The 19,589-nt window shown below is 42.2% G+C and overlaps 1 protein-coding gene across 1 annotated transcript in view; it reads left to right on the forward strand.

Moving 5' to 3' along the window:
- The window catches only part of szt2 (SZT2 subunit of KICSTOR complex), a 461,751-nt gene that overhangs the window by 80,910 nt on the left and 361,252 nt on the right, over nucleotides 1-19,589 (forward strand). Inside the window, exons 27-31 of the mRNA XM_049588526.1 lie at nucleotides 1,971-2,098; nucleotides 8,739-9,006; nucleotides 17,520-17,691; nucleotides 18,096-18,188; nucleotides 18,481-18,559. Coding sequence (XP_049444483.1) covers nucleotides 1,971-2,098; nucleotides 8,739-9,006; nucleotides 17,520-17,691; nucleotides 18,096-18,188; nucleotides 18,481-18,559 — 740 coding nt within the window. The remainder of the gene's footprint in view (nucleotides 1-1,970; nucleotides 2,099-8,738; nucleotides 9,007-17,519; nucleotides 17,692-18,095; nucleotides 18,189-18,480; nucleotides 18,560-19,589) is intronic.

Raw genomic sequence — 19,589 nt, forward strand, 5'->3', positions numbered from 1 at the left:
CATGTCGCTCATTTTCGGTGTGTGACTGCAGCATGTGCATGAGAGGGGGAGGGGGCTGCTAGTGCTCAGAGATGGGGAGAGAGAGAGAGAGAGAGAGGCGAGTGGAGCGGAGCAAGGAGCTTTCTTCAGAGCTGCTTTTCTGAAGCAAAAAGTTTACATGTTCTATAAAAAAAGAGAAAACATTGCATGTCCTGCGATGTGACTATCGCACATGCGCACATCACGATGGCGATGTTCAAAAGATATATCGTGCAGCCCTACTTCAGGGGTCAACACACACCTGGAGGCTGACAATCAAAAACCAGGATACTGTTATGATCATGTATATAGGGATACAGTAACCAGATTTAAACATCAGATCCAAAACACAAGCTAAACAAGGATAAGACTGAAAGCTAAGATACTCATGCAGATGAACACATTCATTGTTGTTACTGGACTGACAGTGGTTTTAGATAATCTGGGTAAACTATTGGCTTGTTAAAAACCGTTCTGATTATCCAACTACTTTGTTGTAGTGAAGCTGCTGTGTTTCCAGATTTCAGCAATTACTTTGGTGAGTAGAATATTATCATGACCAATAACTGATAATGATGGACAAAGCTATTAAAAGAAGAGTCAAGTTGTAATAAGCATGGATTATGCTTTAACTAAATCATTCTCCCACCATGGTATGACAACCCACTCACCCATGAATGCTGTGTGAAGAAAGTTGCAGTCCATTTGTTAATGTATGTGTCTCTGATTATCTTCATGTGTGAGAATAGAGCTCAAGATGAAGTGCTGCTCAGCTTTCAGCAGATGTGTTTCTCTAGGGTGGGGAGTTGTTGCTCTTCTAATACTGTAGGCTCCAGAGCCATCCTAGGCTGGTCTGTGCTTCCTTCTCAGGCTTGTGTTGCTTCATATACGCACGGGATGTACAGTGCTGCCACACATGGAGCACAACTTATATTTAATCAAGTCCGTTTTCACACTTGTCAGTGTTAGAGCACTGTTCAGTCCAGAGACTGTTCACTTATCTTGTGCTATGCTGTGTAATGTTCGTTTGTAGCACTGGTCAGGTAGTTGCCTTTTTTTTTCTGCCATTGTCATGAATTCACACAGTTTTCCATTAAAATACTCATCATCATTGCCAGGAAATCAGGAAGCCAAAAAAATAGGTTTTCTATTCAAGAATATCACATCATATAAGAGGCAATCCCAGATGTAAAGGAAGCATAATGTTTGTGCATTAAAATAAGATAAGGAAGGCTGCTGCTTGTGTGGGGCCTTTGGAGCTTGGTTGCACAAGCAAATGCCGATTGCCCATCTTTTGCAGGTTAATTGGTGACTTTAAATTGCCCGTAGGTGTGAATGGTTGTCTGTCACTATATGTCAACCCTGTGATAGTCTAGCGTCCTGTCCAGAGGATAAGCGGTTATGTGGCGCAGCTCTGAAATATGCATAACTTTAAGCCTTAATAAAATGTAAACAGGTGAGTTATATAAAGATTCACCTCTACACAGTCAATCTGGAAATCCATCTGGAGGCACAGCCCGGAGTTTTTCGACTAACCGGAAGTGAAGGGGCCTCACGCCCTTTTTTGTTTACCATTTTATATTTTGTCCTCTCTTTTGTCCTGATTTTTTTTTTCTTGAATACAACACTTAAATGGCATTTGTGAAGGTTGAGCTGTCCCTCACAAGTGTGTGGGTTCCCTGGACTTTGCTTACTGCTGTGGAGATCTGGGCTGAAGCTTTCTAAATGCTTATATACAATTACATGGAATGGAATTGTCTGTTTTTATGTTGTCTGACATTGTATCTTTCCACGTACTATATGTGAAATTTAGGTTGTATAAGCATAAATCTATTGGAAAACAATAAATTAGGTTGTGATCCATGTGGGTGCAGCAGATCCTTCATTAGTCTTGCTAACGGTGAACTGAATTCCCGTCTCAGTGTGTATTCTGTTTTGTTGTCCTCTTGCAGGTCACTGTCTCAGGACCGCAGTAGTTCTTCCCCTTGGACTGACCTCCTGGCTCAGCCTCACAAACACAAGGAGCTCACCAACTACTGCAGCCTGCTGCAAGAACATTACCACCAGAGCTACGTCAAAGGTGACCTCCCCCCACCTGCATACACTTGAAAAAGTTACTTTTGCCCAAGATTTCTTCGTAACAATTTATCTAACTAAAATAAAAGCACATATTTTTACAGTTTACCTGCACCATTATTCTCTGCTGGTACAGTGCAAAATGCCCAGTCCAGTATTTACACTATGACTCCTTTATTAAATCCTGTAAATAGGAAATAGGTTATCTGCAAGCAGCTCTATGAGAAAAAAGCTATCTGTACACTTGTTTATCCACCTTATTTTCAAACACGGAAGTAAAGAGTGATCAACTTCCGTTTTTTTGTGCATGACTTCCGGTCAGCCGCTTTCCCTCATGCTTTCCCTTACTGGAGCTAACAGTGCAAGCTAATTTTTTTTTCAATTTTCAGTTGTTTATGTTAGTCAATCAGTTAGTTAGTTAGTTAGTCTGTGTATTTTGTATAGATAACTGTGCCCACGTTTCCATTATAACGGAAATTTATTCCCTCTAAACGCAAATAAATCACACGTCAATCATAAACTATGAACCAAAAAAGCACAATCTATCCCGAGTGAGACAAACTGCTGGATCCCCATCTCCAGTGTACCAGCAGAGAACCTGCAGAACCGAATCAGCGAAAAAACACACCGGGCTAAGCCTCTCTACCTGAGCAGCTGAAGCTGTGGCTCACACCCTCAACACACACACAGCGCTTCTGCATGCCAGCCAAACGTGTGCACAACTGTGAGAAATAAATATGTCAGGTGTACGCTGCTTTTCTATCTTTTTTTTCCCTTTTCTTTCTTTCTTTCTGTCAGCGACATACACTCCTAACACAGGACGGGTTGTTTTAATTGACTGAGTTGATCATTAAGCCATAGTGATGCATGGATCGGCTCTGATAGCACCTGAATCAGCATGTACGCATAAACCATCCAGCCGTTACAACATGATTGAGCTAGCAAAGCAGTTTTGTGTTGCTATGTGTGGTATTTATTCAGTTTTGGGAAATCACGATGTCTAGAAAGCATCAGTGGCTTCAGCTGACAGGGACAGCTAACGTTAACACTAGCAGCAAAGCTAACATCAGGATCGTCATCCGTTAAAAGCCTCCCGTTGTCGGATACGACATGAAACTACTCCAGTTAGCTCAATCATGTTGTAACTAAGACATCCGCTAGAGAAAATTTCTTTTTTCACGGGCCACTTTGTGAGTTTAGTGAGTTATTACAGACACGGCTAACAGCTAACAGTTAGCCCAGCTAATCTACGATAACCATGTTGTTACACACAGAGAAAATACTAATGTTTGTTCAGTCATTGTGTTTGTAGACTTTACAAACATCAGATTAGTCTAAATGGTGATATAGTGACGTGAAAAATGTGATATATACATATATATAGCTAAACTCAGCAAGGTAAACAACAAGGCGATTCCCATTTACACAGTGGTAAGAGTGCTGGACCGGAAGTGTCGCACAAAAAAACGGAAGCTGGCTGCGTTCTGTTTTGCCCCCGTGTTTCCGTGAAAAATAAGGTGGATAGCATTCAAAGGAAAGGGAATTGCAAGGACACAGAGAGTAAATTGTACAAATTGAAATTCTTAACCCTATGGGCACGAACAACGCAAAGTGCGTCCAAATTCACACCTGTTCTTCTCTATTGATTTTCTCTGTAATCGTTCGTCACAGCTTTCCGACAAGACCAAGCACTTGTCGGTAGTCCAATGTTTTCACAACGACAAAAAATGATAAAGTTACACTAAAATTATGTATAACAGAGCTTTCATACAGCTTTGCACACACATTACTCTTGGATGGATTACTGACGAATGCAGGGTTGCACACAAATGCCACGCATATCACATGAAAGCACAGGACCGGAGCTTTCTGATGATATCAAACACATCATTGTGCTGTCATCCCATCAGGCTATAAATACAGATCAGTTGTCTACAAAATAAAAACCTGACGAATTTCTTTACAATCCATTATACAGATCTTGTTATCAGTCACTTCATATAGTGAGGAATAATATTATTACTATTTTTCTATTATCTTAGATGTAAATATTGCATGTTCCTTTCAAATACAACAAATTTTTGACTTGTGAATGAGTCAATGGAATTTCTTGCAATAATGAAAAAATACTGGCAATTATGTCCGCCTGGCACAAACCACATGTTTTGGACAACTGTGAAGTGACAGGATGTCCCACTATCATGGTTCTTATATTGCCTGATTCCAGAGAGTCTCCCCTCTTCATAAATGGCAGAATATGTCTACTTCCAACTTGCTATGGTGAGATACATACAGTGGTGGAAAAAAGTTTTCGGACACCCCATGCATTTGTGAAATATTGCATTAAGAATCACTCTTAGGTCTTCAAGTGCAATTTCTTTTAGTACAGTCACAGCCAAAATACTAAATAAATCCTAAAAAAGCCATTAAAAACTTAAAATTGATTGGTTCCATAAAAATACATAAGAAATTTTGAGTATTGGGTTATTTTGGTACCAGTGATGAAGGTCGTTCTTTTTATTAAAAGACACAATTTTTGTTGCCAAGCTTCGTGTCTACATAAAGCCAGCACATTTGAAAGTTCTTGAGACACAAAAATGGCTAAAACAAGGAACCGCAGGAAACACATCTGAAGATAAAGATTCTCAGCCAGGAAGGGTACAGCTGTCGCCAGATAGCCAGCAGTTGGATACACTCTGCAGAAATACAGACAAACCAACAGCTTGGAAGACAAACCAAGATCTGGGCGTCCAAGGGTTTCTTCAGCAAGAAATGACCGCATCCTGATCCGCATGTGCAGGCAAAACCGCCGAGTGCCATCACAGGAGCTTCAGCAGCAGTGGTCAAACCAAACTGGTGTCCAGTGTTCCACCTGCACTGTACGTGGCCGACTTTTAGATCATGGCTTAAGGTCCTACAAGGCTATCAAGAAGCCCCTGATCAATGAGAGACAGAGGTTAGCCCGGTGTCGTTGGGCCCAGGCACACAAGAACTGGACAGCCAGGAATTGGAAGAAGATTTTGTGGTCGGATGAGTCCAGTTTCCAGCTTTATCTTCCTCCTACTAATGTGAGGGTATGCAGAAGGCCAGGCGAAGCATTATCTCCAGCATGTACAGTACCTACTGTCAAGCATGGTGGAGGCAGTATCATGGTTTGGGGATGCATGAGTGCTGCTGGTGTTGGTCATCTCACTGTCTGTGATGGCACATTGAACTCTACCAAGTATTGTACCATTCTCAAAACCCACATGCTCCCTTCTGCGTGTGCACTGTTCCGTCAAGGTAAAAACTGGATGTTTCAACAAGATAATGCCCCTTGCCACACATCCAAGGCCAGTAGAACTTGGCTGCAGGAGCACAGTATCCAGGTCTTAAAGTGACCAGCTCAATCCCCGGACATGAGCCCCATTGAAAATCTGTGGTGGATTATCAAAAGGTCTGTTTCAAAGCATAAACCAAAGAATTTAGAAGAATTAAAAGCAGTAATTCGAGAAGAATGGGACAAGATTACCCCTCAACAGTGTGAAAGGCTCGTGGGGAACATGCCAGCCAGGATTAGAGCTCTACTACGTGCCAGTGGCAGGACTACTAAATATTAATTTGATGATGTGATGGTTTATTTATTTTTTGTTCAGTTTTGAACACATTCTCTGTTATTTGTTGACTTTGATACCGACAATGTTGAGAACTGACATTGAAACTGTCAAGAATTTAGTTTTGTTAGTTTTTCTTGTAAACAATAAACAAAAAAATATAATTTGTATTTGTTTGTATCTGTCTAATGCAGCCACACCTTTTGAAACACAAAAAAGATTTTTCCACAAATATTTCATGATAATATTTGAGATTGTGTAAAATTTTAAGGGTGTCCGAAAACTTTTTTCCACCACTGTATAAAAATGTAAGAATTTAGTTACACAGATTTTTTTTTCATTGATTTAAAAATTGATATAAAATATAGGCACATAGAAGGACAGGTAATGATGGCAAATATGGAGAGCCCAGATTTTCCTGGAAAAAAAAACAAAACCAAGATATACCATGTGTATGTAGCGTTTATAATGACTGTGATATGAGCTTAAAAGTAAAGGCAGTAAAAATACCCCAAAAAGTCCAAGGGCCCAAAGGTTAAAATTTCCACTGCATCACAGAAAAACATTAGATAATATGCAGTCAACTTATTCAGTCCCAAATGGAGATTCATGATCAAACCTTTTGATCTCATTAATAAACACAGTGTAAGAGCAAATTTCAAGTTGTTAGGCTTAGGGAATTAGGGGTTGGCCGATGTAAAAATGATCAAAACTGTTTGATATTATGCATAATACCGGACCAGACCGGTATGCCTCACACTGTCACACTTGATTCAGCAGCCGCTCCAGAGTGGAACATAATGACACCATGTCTCAACAGCAAACGAGCGTCTGACTATAGCGTCACATAACATAACATCAAAGGTCTGTGTCCACTATGAATCCATTAAACATGCATTTCTGTTAGGCCTACTTTATGTAAACAAACCATGTAAATATCAGCTGTGTGTTCGAGATCAGACTTGGAGACGTAACCACTTAAAACAGTAGTTCCCAACTGGTGGTTCGCAGTCCAAAAGTGGGTTGCAGGTCCATTCCAAATGGGCTGCAAGTGACTCGCAAACGTGTCAAGTTTGTAAAAAAAACCTCAAACACTTTATTTTTAAGTGCAGTAAATTTCCAGCATAGCGCTTTTATTTTGAAGTGTCGTTTACTGCTGTAGAGGGAGTGACGAGCTGACAGCTATTTGACAGAGACAGCAAACGAGCTCAACGTCCTGGCCAAATGCAGGTATGACGCTGAATGCATTAAACTGTGTGGACCTTGAACTAATTACTAAGGAGAAATCTGGACTCCGTGGCTGGACCCGTTGGGAACCACTGACTTAAAAGATGAGTGAGTAGCCCTCCAGTCCCTGTACCGAAGGAGCACGAGTCTGGTTTGCGTGGCTGGCAGTAAGTCGGACCTGTTCCTGGTGAGGGTTGGACTCCGCCAGGGCTGCCCTTTGTCACCGGTTCTGTTCATAACTTTCATGGACAGAATTTCTAGGTGCAGCCGAGGGGTGGAGGCTGTCAGGTTCGGTGATGGGAGGATCTCATCCCTGCTATTTGCGGATGACGTGGTCCTCCTAGCTCCATCGAGCAGTGACCTCCAGCTCTCGCTGGGACAGTTCGCAGCCGAGTGTGAAGCGGCTAGGATGAGAATCAGCACCTCCAAGTCTGAGGCCATGGTCCTCAGCCGGAAAAGGGTGGATTGCCCACTCCAGGTCGGGGGGGAGGTCCTTCCTCAGGTGGAGGAGTTTAAGTATCTCGGGATCTTGTTCACGAGTGAGGGTAGGATGGAGCGGGAGATTGACAGGCGGGTTGGGGCGGCGTCAGCAGTGATGCGGACGCTTAACCGGTCCGTTGTGGAGAAAAGGGAGCTTAGCCAGAAAGCGAAGCTCTCGATTTACCGGTCGATCTGCGTTCCAGCCGTCACCTATGGTCACGAGCTTTGGGTAGTGACCGAAAGAACGAGATCGTGAGTTCAAGCGGCCGAAATGAGTTTCCTCTGCAGGGTGGCTGGGCTCAGCCTTAGAGATAGGGTGAGGAGCTCGGACATCCGGGAGGGACTCGGAGTAGAGCCGCTGCTCCTGGTAAGGATGCCTCCCGGACGCTTCCCTTGGGAGGTATTTCGGGCATGTCCAACCGGGAGGAGACCTCGGGGCCTCCCCGGTACATGCTGGAGGGATTACATCACTCGGCTGGCCTGGGAACGCCTCGGGGTTCCCTCGGAAGAGCTGACAGAGGTGGCTGGGGAGAGGACTGTCTGGGCTTCTTTGCTGAGGCTGCTGCCCCCGCGACCCAGACCCGGATAAGCGGAGGATGACGAGACGAGACGAGTAGCCCTACTCTGTGAGGTTACTTTTTAAAAGAGAAAACTGTTTAATATTGTGACAGCTACTGGAAATGACAAACAACATAGCCATCAGCAAGTAATGTTTGCCTGGCTTGTTATTAGCATGGGGTTGTTTCGCTCACCAGAAACTCTGAGCTCCCTGTTGATCTCTCTTCAGCCACCCTCCACCTGATGTTGGTTTTTGTATTTATTTTTTGTAATTAGAAGGTATGGTGCAGATAATTCCTCATCTTAACCTGATGAATCAGTCGTTCCTCATTCATTGCAGCACTTTTAAAGCCAGTGACTGATATAAATAGAAACACAGCATCCAACAAAATTTTGTCTCACCACAGCAACACTCGCGGTTATGTAAGGCAACCCTTTCATCGGCTACAGGTCTACAATGTTATCATATTTGTGCAGTTTTAGTTTAATTGCCTCTCCTCACCCAAAAACACATGAACTTTGTTGTAAACAAACACTGCATGCCCTGCTCTGCCCCTCGTATCTCCTGAATTGTGATCACTGTCATGTTGCCTACACCGGCCTTGGCTGACAGCAGGCCAGACACTAGTGGCTTCATTGGTCCATTTATAAACATAATAATATGTTGATCTTGCAGAGCAAGATCTACCCTCTGCTGTGATCACATGTCCCAGATAGGTCACTTGCTGTTGAACCCATTGCAATCAATACAACATCAGTCATTGTTTTCCTCACTCTGTTCCTCAGGTGTGTACCGCAGCCTACAGCAGTCCTACAGCATCAGCTCCCAGGATGTCCTGATGGCCATGGACTACTGTGAGGAATCCCTGCAGGAGATTGACGTCACCTCCTTCCTGCAGACCCTCTGTGGACACATCAGGATCTTTAGGGAGCATAGTGTGACTCCAGGATGGGGAGGGAACCCAAAACCTTCAGGGAGTTCTGCTGCCTTCATCATTGGAGAGGTTGAGGAGGACCTATCAGATGACAGGGTAGCCGTGGCATCCTCATCCAGGTAGGACATTGTATATTAGTGATACTAAGCTTAACCATGATACTGAGCTTAACCAACATTTACAGCGATTTTAACCACTGTTAATTAGAAATATCCCTTCCAGGCTTCCAGCAATACGTGAAGTGAAATACCTGTGATAATTAAGTTTTAGATAAATGTTACGGGAACATTAAAAATGCATACAGCGCAAGATCTAAGCCTCCTCTATCAATTTCAGACCACAATACAGTCCATTTGATCCCTGCAAACAAAACGGTTTTTAAGAGCAATAAGCCACAGTCAAAAACAGTGACTGTTTGGACTCAGGACAGCTTAGAAACTCTAAAGGGATCTTTGCTCTGCACAGACTGGGACATTTTTCATGAATTGGAAATAAATGAGGCCACTGATACAATTACAGATTATATTTCATTTTGTGTTGACTGTGTAGTCCCCAAGAAGGACATTACTGTATATCCAAATAATAAGCCTCACATTACTAGAGAGATTAAAGACTGCAATAATAGGAAAAAAGTAGCTTTTAGAAAACATTACAAGGTGGGCTTAAAAGTGGTGCAAAAGGAACTTAATAAACTGCTGAGAGGGGCAAAGAGAAAACACAGGGACAATATTGAACATCATTTGAAAACTATGAACTTTAAAAAGCTATGGGACTTCATGAAAGCTGCAACCAGTATGTCCACAAGCAGGAAGCCCATTGCCAAACATGTCAGAGGTGAAGCGTAAATGGTTTGATATGAAACTGGAGGCAAAGAAACGCATAAGCACACACAAAAAAAATTACAGTGGTCACCAAACAAACAGAAGATTCATTTGTGGGGTTTTGAATGAAGTGGGAACGGGAAACCAGAGATGTTTTGTGCGTAATGGATAAACTCTAAATCAGTGATGGCTTTCGGAATGTAGAGCTATTTAACATTTATTTTAACAAATGATACGGATAACATATAGCCTACAGCAGTTTTGTATGCATCGTCTTCAAATTATTTGAATCTTAATAGCCTTTATGTTTTATACAACATAAATTAAACATTTTTCAAATCAGATTTATTCATTCAAATGATCAAAAAGCCACAAAAAAAAAAGAAAAAAAAAAGTGTTGTCTCAAATAATTCTTTCAGCTGGTGCGTGCTCCTTCATGGCTCTACCACCTGCTGCCCCTGCTGCCCTTGCTGAACCCAGGCACTGAGGCTGAAGAGACTGTGATCCGGCTGTCCTTACAGATATTTTTATTATCATCATTCAACATGTAGAAAGAATGTGTAATCTGTTTAGTCAATTTACATAGATAATTCACAATCATGAACCTAATCTGGATATTAAACCTGCTAATTGCCAACTAATTTAACTAAATGTGTTATATTTTTAATATTTTTGTCATGTTTAGATTACGTGTTTCAAAGGCATCTGTGTATTATGTAGGCCTACATAACAGAGCGCAATACGAATTAAAATTGTAATTTCCAATAGTGACAAGCAATATTTATGTGCTTTACTAAATTTACACAATCACTACGAGTAGTCAGGAGCAGGAGTAGATTTTGTTAGTAGCTACGAAAAGATCGGAGCTACTAAAATATTGATGAATGCGGACATGCACGTAAATTTACATCTGCGAACAGTTTACACACAAATTCCTTCTGCTCACGTTTCATGAATGAGACCCATTGTCCCTGCCCTTTGGAAAAAATCTACAATCATACCTGTGCCTAAAAAACCTTGTCCTTCTGAGAATAATGATTACAGACCGGTGGCTTTGACTTCAATCGTAATGAAATGTTTTGAGAAGTGTATTGTCGATACTCAAATCAGAGGTAAATTCTCAGCTCGATCCAAACCAATTTGCTTACCAACAAGGGTGAGCTACTGTTGATGCTATTAATAGTATCACCCACCTAACGTTAAAGCACCTTGAAAACCCTAAAGCGTATGCCCGTCTTCTATTTATTGATTTTAGTTCGGCATTTAACACCTTGCAGCCTCATCTGTTAATAAGGGAATTTTCTCAGATGACTGTAAGCCCCCTGATCATTAAATGGTTTTATTCTTTTTTGACTAATAGAAGTTAGAATGTCAGAGTAAACAATACCCTCTCTGACACTAAATGTATAAGTATGGGAGCTCCTCAAGGTTGTGTGAGTTCCCCTGTTTTATTTACACTTTACACAAATGAATGCTGCAGTAGCTTCCCTGGCAATTTAAAGAGGCAACAGATGGCATATTTCTGAAAATAATGTGGGTTGCACAGGTTAGTGGCCACAGTAAAATCAGACTATCAGCGTTTACATGCAATCTTTGTAATAAGCTTCTGCCACCGGTGCCAAAATTTCGCGGAAAAAATCTGCCTTTTCGGCAGGAAACATGTCATGTATTGCGAAACTGGTCGGTCAGCCAATCAGGGACTGGAGCTGGTCCTTATGAGGAGTTGGGCATGAGATAGTTGAGTCACAAGCACAGTGGCAGACGGACAAAGTTTGACAACAAGTGAAAAATGGCCTAGCAAAAGAAAACTAGCTCCTCTGTCTGAGGAGGCAATGAAGAGTAAAAAGGAGAGTGATAAAAGAAGAGAAAAACAAGAGTAAACCTCAGTCAGGCGTTCAAGAGATGGAGGGAGCTAGGTGACCAAAGAGGCTTCAAAACCGATGTCCAGCTAGCTTTCTTTCTAATGGATCAGTAAGTAACATGGCTGAATGTTAGCTAGATGAGAGAGGACTGTACTGTACTGGCTGCTAGTTAATTCTAGTGCTGCACGATTTGATGAAAATGTGTGATTGCGATTATGGTGGACAATATCGCGATTTGCGATTGCGATTACAATATAATTACAATAAAATATAATAAATAAATGGTATCATGAGTCTTTTTGCTTGATTCAGTGTTTCCCCTACATTATATTATATTAGGGCACTGACCTGACCTGACATAGTTATTGTTATGGACAGGCAGTGTGTCAATGACCATCAACAGACTGCGCACAGTCAAACACGCTGCTCACACAGCAGCGCAGCACGAAACTGTACACACAGTGGAGCGAGCATATGTTGTGTTCAGGCGTTGTCACGTAAATGACAAATTCCAGCGCCATAGCACAACACAACAGCATGTCAAGTGGGCCGAACCTGAGCAAAATTGCTCAATTTTTCATTTGTTATGGAGTCCATGATTTCCCTGTGACACTTACAAATGTTTGCTTAACTGTGCTTGGATGTTGTTTTATGAGGCTCTGGCAGCTTTCAGTTGTCTCTTTGTCTTTAACGTTACACGGCTCGGCTTTCTCTCGCATACATTACTCCTACTTTTCCCTGTGCTGTGCTGTCTTGTTATAGATTGGTCGTGTTGCCGTGGGTCGTGGGGACTTTAACTTTTAAACTTTTACACAGCACGTCTTTCAGGTACGGCGACGTTGGACAGAAAAACGTGCTGTGTAAAAGTTTAAAAGTTAAAGTCGCCACGTCCCGTCTCAAGTGCTGATATAGATTGGTCGTGTTGCCGCGGGACGTGGCGACTTTAATTTTTCACACTTACGCAGCACGTCTTTCTGTCCAACGTCGCCGTACCTGAATCCAAAGTATCGCCATGTAACAGACGTTTTTTTCGCCACCAACTCAGCCTGTTCATGGTCGAGCTCATGCTCTTCTTCAGCATCTGTGTTGGTCACTGCTGCACGCTGGCTGCACGCACTGGGATAGCTTGTGGGTGTGATGTCAACAAACTCCACACACTACAGGAGAGGCAGTCACGTTCACAGGCACACATGTTAACATTTATTTAGCCTACGTTAAATCGCAAATCACAGCCTTTCATGCGGTTATGTACACTGCTCAAAAAAATTAAGGGAACACCTAAATCACACATCCCAGATCTCAATGAATGAAATATTCCAGATGAAAATCTTTATTTATTACATAGTGTAATTTGTTGAGAACAAAATAATGTAAGAACAATCCATGGGAACCAAAATCATTAACTCATTTAGGACTGGATTCAGAATCATACCCAAAATCAAAGTGGAAAAATGACATCACAGGCTGATCAAACTTCAGTGAATTTCCTCAGGACAACTGGTAATGTGGCTCAGTAGTGTGCATGGCCTCCACGTGCCAGTATACATTCCCTACAATGTCTGGGCATGCTTCTGATGAGACGACGGATGGTGTCCTGGGGGATCTCCTCCTGGACCTGGATCAGGGCATCAGTCAGCTCTTGGACAGTCTGTGGTGTGATGTGGCAGCGGTGGATGCTATGATACATGATGTCCCAAAGGTGCTCGATTGGATTCAGGTCTGGGGAATGGGCGGGCCAGTCAATAGCATCAATGCCGTCGTCAACCAGGAACTGCTGACACACTCCAGCCACATGAGGCCGGGCATTGTCATGCATTAGAAGGAACCCACGGCCCACTGCACCAGCATATGGTCTGACAGTGGGTCTGAGGATCTCATCCCGGTACCTAACAGCAGTCAGGGTACCTCTGGCTAGCATGTGGAGGTCTGTGCGGCCCTCCAAGGATATGCCTCCCCAGACCATCACTGACCCACCACCAAACCGGTCATGCTGGAGGATGTTGCAGGCAGCAGAACGTTCTCCATGGTGTCTCCAGACTCTGTCACGTCTGTCACATGTGCTCAGTGTGAACCTGCTTTCATCTGTGAAGAGAACAGGGCGCCAGTGGCGAATCTGCTAATTTTGGTGTTCTCTTGCAAATGTCAATTGGGCTGCTAGATGCCAGGGTGTGAGCACAGGCCCCACTTGTGGATGTCGGGCCCTCATGCAACCCTCATGGAGTCTGTTTCTGACAGTTTGGGCAGAAATATGTACATGAGTGGCCTTCTAGAGGTCATTTTGGAGGGCTCTGGCAGTGCTCCTCTTGTTCCTCCTTGCACAAAGAAGCAGAAAGCGGTCCTGCTGCTTGGTTGTTGCCCTCCTATGGCCCCCTCCACCTCCTCTGGTATACTGGCCTGTCTCCTGATATCTCCTCCATACTCTTGACACTGTGCTGGGAAACACAGCAAACCTTCTGGCCACTGCGTGTATGGATGTGCCATCCTCAAGTAGCTGCACTACCTGAGCAACTTCTGTGGGCTGCAGATAGCACCTCATGATAGCACTATTGGTGAGGGCACTGGAGAAATGCAAAAGAAGCCAAGAATCAACCAGAAAGGACACAGAGAGGGAAATGGTCTGTGGCCACCACCTGCAAAACCATTCCTAAATAGGGGTTGGCTTGGTAATTGGCTCTCATTTCCACCTGTTGTCTGTCCAATTTGTACAACAGCAGGTGCAATTGATTCACAATCAGTATTGCTTCGTAACTGGACAGGTTGATATCCCAGGAGTTTGACTGACTTTGAGTTACACTGTAAAGATTATGTTTTCCCTTTATTTTTTTGAGCAGTGTAATTGCACAGCCTGACATTGTGATTGCGATTAGATTAATCGTGCAGCACTAGTTAATTCCTAGCTGGCCAGCATCTCAAATCACCGCAACCAGGGACCGGGCAGCGAGTGTTGGTCAGCTGACATCCTGTTGCCATTCTAAGTCAGCCCTCGGACAGCGATACACTCCGTTGCTAGGGACGCCATAGCAACGGCCTTACAGCTCTCCCAAGCTGGCCTGGAGAGCAGGGAGATCATGTCGGTCACTGGCCATAAATGTGAGGGCAGCCTTCGCAGCTACTGAGCACCCAGCATCTCCAACCGGGAGAAGTGGAGTAAAATCCTCTCCTCCACTCGAGTTTGTCTGATGAACGCCTCTCCTCTGTCAATACACTGTGCCAGCAATTTCATAATATTGATGCCAGTTGTAACATTTAAATGTTTTAGTAGTAAGCCATGTTCTAAGCGGGATAATGTATAGTGAGCCAGTGACAGTTGAAAAATAACTCTGCTGCGCGTCGGGGTTCCATTCCCCTGTCGGGAGTTATTTTTCAACAGTCACCGGCTCACTATACATTATCCCTTACGTGTCTACTGTTGTTTGTACTGATACTTAACATATTGGTACCATTTACTGTGAGTTGTTTGTACTGGTACTGTGCATTCTGGTATAATTATTTGCATTACTATTTGTTTTTTCTTCAGATAAATCTGATAATTGTTGCTCAGTCTCTTTACTCTTTACTTTACTTATTTATTGTTTATTTGTCTGTTTGTCAGCAAAATAATTTAGGTTAAAAGATTAATAATGGGACAAGGAACAGATGATAAAATGTTGGTGGTGATCGGTTGAAGCGAAGTGGATAAAATAATAAAATGGCAGCGGCCACGGGTTCGAATCCGACTCGCAGCCCTTTGCTGCATGTCAGTCCCCACTCTCTCTCTGTCTCCCCATTTCACCTTCGGTCCTGTCATTAAAGGCAAAAAAGCCAACAAAAATAATAATTAAAAATAATAAAAAAATAAAGAAATAAAAATAATAAAAAAATAATAAAATACATACATACATACATCTTAGGGTTGGGTACCGAAATTCTGTACTTTTTGTACTTGGTAGCGATTCACGTCGGTACTACCGAGTACCAATTCACTTAAAATTAATCGGTGCCAAATTTCGGTACCTGAGGTGGAGGCAGAGCGAGAGCACATGACTCCCACCTCAGACTCGGCAACAATGGCAACAAAAAAAAATGTGCAGACAAAAGTTAACGTGCAGCACTGTTCCTAAATGTTCTCAATAAAATGTTGAAACTGAGAAGTTTAGACTATGGGCCTGAACGATGCATAGTGCGTCCAAATTCACAACCGTTCTTCTCTGTGGATTTTCTCCACGAATCCACACATATTACGTGAAACGGCAGAACTGTAGCTTTCTGACAAGGCCAAGCACTTGTCGGTCATCCAATGTTTTCGCAGCGAAAAAAATTGATAAAATTACAATAAAATGATGTATAACAGAGCTTTCATACAGCTTTGCACAGACATTACTGTTGGATGGATTACTCGCGAACGCAGGCTCGCACAGAAATGCCACGCATATCACATGAAAGCGCAGGACTAGAGGTTTGCAGTGATACCACACACATCATTGTGCTGTCATCCCATCACGCTATCCAGATCCAGATCAATTATCTACAAAATAAAAACCTGACGAATTTCTTTACAATCCATTATACAGATCTTGTTATCAGTCACTTCATATAGTGAGGAATATCGTATCTTACCACGTCTTAGGCTTGCGTGTGTTTCTCCCTGTCTATCCACATTTGTAGTCCGGCTTTTAAGATGCAAATATCTCCATATTGTCCAGTTGACACTCCATCAAACTTTTTATGACAACACAAGCGCACTTCACCTTTGCGCACCCAGACAACTGCAGCCTAATTATGCATGCTGACAGGGCCGTAGTCACCATATACATTGAGGGGGACACGCACCCCCCCACCAATGCCCAAAATGTCCCCCCAATATATAACTGAAACTGAAAAACAAATATTATCTTGGAGGACATCATTGTTTTCTATTATCTTAGATGTAAATATTGCATGTTTTTTTCAGATAAAACACATTTTTGACTTGTGCGTGAGTCAATGGAATTTCTTGCAATAATGAAAAAATACTGGCAAATATGTCCGCTTGGCACAAACCACATGTTTTGGACAACTGTGAAGTGACAGAATGTCCCAGCATCATGGTTCTTATATTGCCAGATTCCAGAGAGTCTCCCCTCTTCATATATGGCAAAATATGTCAACTTCCAACTTGCTGTGGTGAGATTCATGCAAAAATGTAAGAATTTAGGCACACAGATTTGTTTTTTCATTGATATAAAAATTAATATAAAATACAGGCACATAGAAGGACATGTAATGATGGCAAATCTGGTTAGCCCAGATTGTCCTGAAAAAAAAAAACAAGATATAGCATGTGTATGTAGACTTTATAATGACTGTGATATGAGCTTAAAAGTAAAGGCAGTAAAAATACCCCAAAAAGGCCTAGGGCCCATAGAGTTAAAAAGTACCGAAATAAGGTACCGTTGGTACCGGTACTGTATCGGTTCAATTATGAACGGTACCCAACCATAACACACACATATATAAATATATAAATATATATATGTGTATGTATATATATATATATATATATATATATATATATACATACACATATATATATATACAGATTAACTAATACAGTGGCCTCTGGCTATTTTTAAGGTTGTCATTTTAATGCCAAACAATACAAACATTCCATAAACATTACGCATTTTATATCAATTCCTGAGTGAGCAAGTACCTTGTAGCTGGTATAAAAAAAAGAAATTGTGGTAAGAGGTAGGATGAACTACACTCTGTTTTTAACAGCCTTTTTTCTGCCTCCATATGGCCAAAAAATCAGCTAATACTGTTTGCAATGGTGTCATTGGATTGATGACAGTATGTCTGAGGACTGATTCACTTACGTACAACAAACCCCATTCAATGCTCTTAATTTAATGAGGTCTCATTTTTACATGTCAGCCATTTTCCAGTGAGCTTTTAAAATGATTAACGCTGTGATATTTATGGCCGTAGTACTGAAATGGAAGATGCTGGTGAAGCTGAACCAAGAGGGAAGACCTCTGCTCCTACATCTCCACTGATCCTGGATGACTCCAAGACAGCCAAAATCCCAGAGTTCCCTCTGACACTGCTTCAAACACAGCCCACGTGTGAAATATATCCAGATCTGCACAACATTATACAGGTACTGTCTGAGGACTTAATGATTAATCAGGAGATTAATCATGACAAGGCCTACATTTTATATGTTTCAACTAGAACTGGTTATTTCCTTTTATTCATAGACTCTTTTCTGAGTCATGATGAGTAACTAGATTAGCTATGAACTCTCTATGCAGCACCTCAGTTTCATTGTCTGTATTGGAACTATGTGAAATTTTCTTAACTGATGGTATCTATTATTATTTTTTTTATCCTGTTTTATATCTTGTACATGTTTCATAAGATTTTATTAAGGTGCAATATAGATAGTTATTAGTATTATCATAATTAAATTGCATCGCCCCTATCAAATAAAATAAACTGTATTCCGCTATATCAACTAATAGGGTGAAACTCATGTCAAATATGAAAATAATCATTTGACAGGATAAATTCATGGGGATCGTGTCTCAGTATTTCAAAACTGTGCCCTCCAATCCACACTACTACTTCTACTGCCCATCTTCTTGCAAGAAAGAGGTGAGTTGACTGAGTTGTGTTTTGCCATCCTAATTGTTATCCTTGTGTTGAGAGATTACAGGGGAAAAGGAGATGACTAGATTAACACTGGCTGTCAAAAAAAACAATAAAAAAGAGCAATTTGTAATTCTTTAACCAAAGAAAAATCTAATCTGATAGATGATAGTATAAATGATGGTAGTGTGATTTGTGCATGTGAAAACATGTATGTGCACGTGTCAGCTCTGGCATGGAAAGAGAAGATTGTTGATTAGCCTGGATGAAATGTTGCACTGTGTGTTTGTCTTGTCAGGAGGACTCAGAGGATGGTGAGAGAGGGAGGAGGCCAAGTGAGGAGCTGGTGTCAGAGGCTGAGCCAGCTACAGAGGATGGTAAGGATAATTTAGAAAAGTTGAGCTTTAATTAGGTATTGTTAAAATTCTTTCATTGCAGCTAGGGGCTTTTTATTACATTTTTTAATTCTGACACTGCATTCACACAGTCAGTGGGAATGTTGTTAAATTTTCTGTGAGCAGGATCATGGTGCAGCTGCAGAATGACAGTGAGTTTTTTAAATAGGCTTTGTATAGTATGAATGTATTTTTATCATATATATACACTGCTCAAAAAAATAAAGGGAACACTTAAACAACACAATGTAACTCCAAGTCAGTCACACTTCTGTGAAATCAAACTGTTAACTTTAGAAGCAACACTGATTGACAATCAATTTCACATGCTGTTGTGCAAATGGAATAGACAACAGGTGGAAATTATAGGCAATTAGCAAGACACCCCCAATAAAGGAGTGGTTCTGCAGGTGGTGACCACAGACCACTTCTCAGTTCCTATGCTTTCTGGCTGATGTTTTGGTCACTTTTGAATGCTGGCGGTGCTTTCACTCTAGTGGTAGCATGAGACGGAGTCTACAACCCACACAAGTGGCTCAGGTAGTGCAGCTCATCCAGGATGGCACATCAATGCGAGCTGTGGCAAGAAGGTTTGCTGTGTCTGTCAGCGTAGTGTCCAGAGCATGGAGGCGCTACCAGGAGACAGGCCAGTACATCAGAGACGTGGAGGAGGCCATAGAGGGCAACAACCCAGCAGCAGGACCGCTACCCCGCTTTGTGCAAGGAGGAACAGGAGGAGCACTGCCAGAGCCCTGCAAAATGACCTCCAGCAGGCCACAAATGTGCATGTGTCTGCTCAAACGGTCAGAAACAGACTCCATGAGGGTGGTATGAGGGCCCGACGTCCACAGGTGGGGGTTGTGCTTACAGCCCAACACCGTGCAGGACGTTTGGCATTTGCCAGAGAACACCAAGATTGGCAAATTTGCCACTGGCGCCCTGTGCTCTTCACAGATGAAAGCAGGTTCACACTGAGCACATGTGACAGACGTGACAGAGTCTGGAGATGCCG

The sequence above is a fragment of the Epinephelus fuscoguttatus genome, linkage group LG10, assembly GCF_011397635.1.
Source record: "Epinephelus fuscoguttatus linkage group LG10, E.fuscoguttatus.final_Chr_v1".
NCBI classification, from domain to species: domain Eukaryota; kingdom Metazoa; phylum Chordata; class Actinopteri; order Perciformes; family Serranidae; genus Epinephelus; species Epinephelus fuscoguttatus.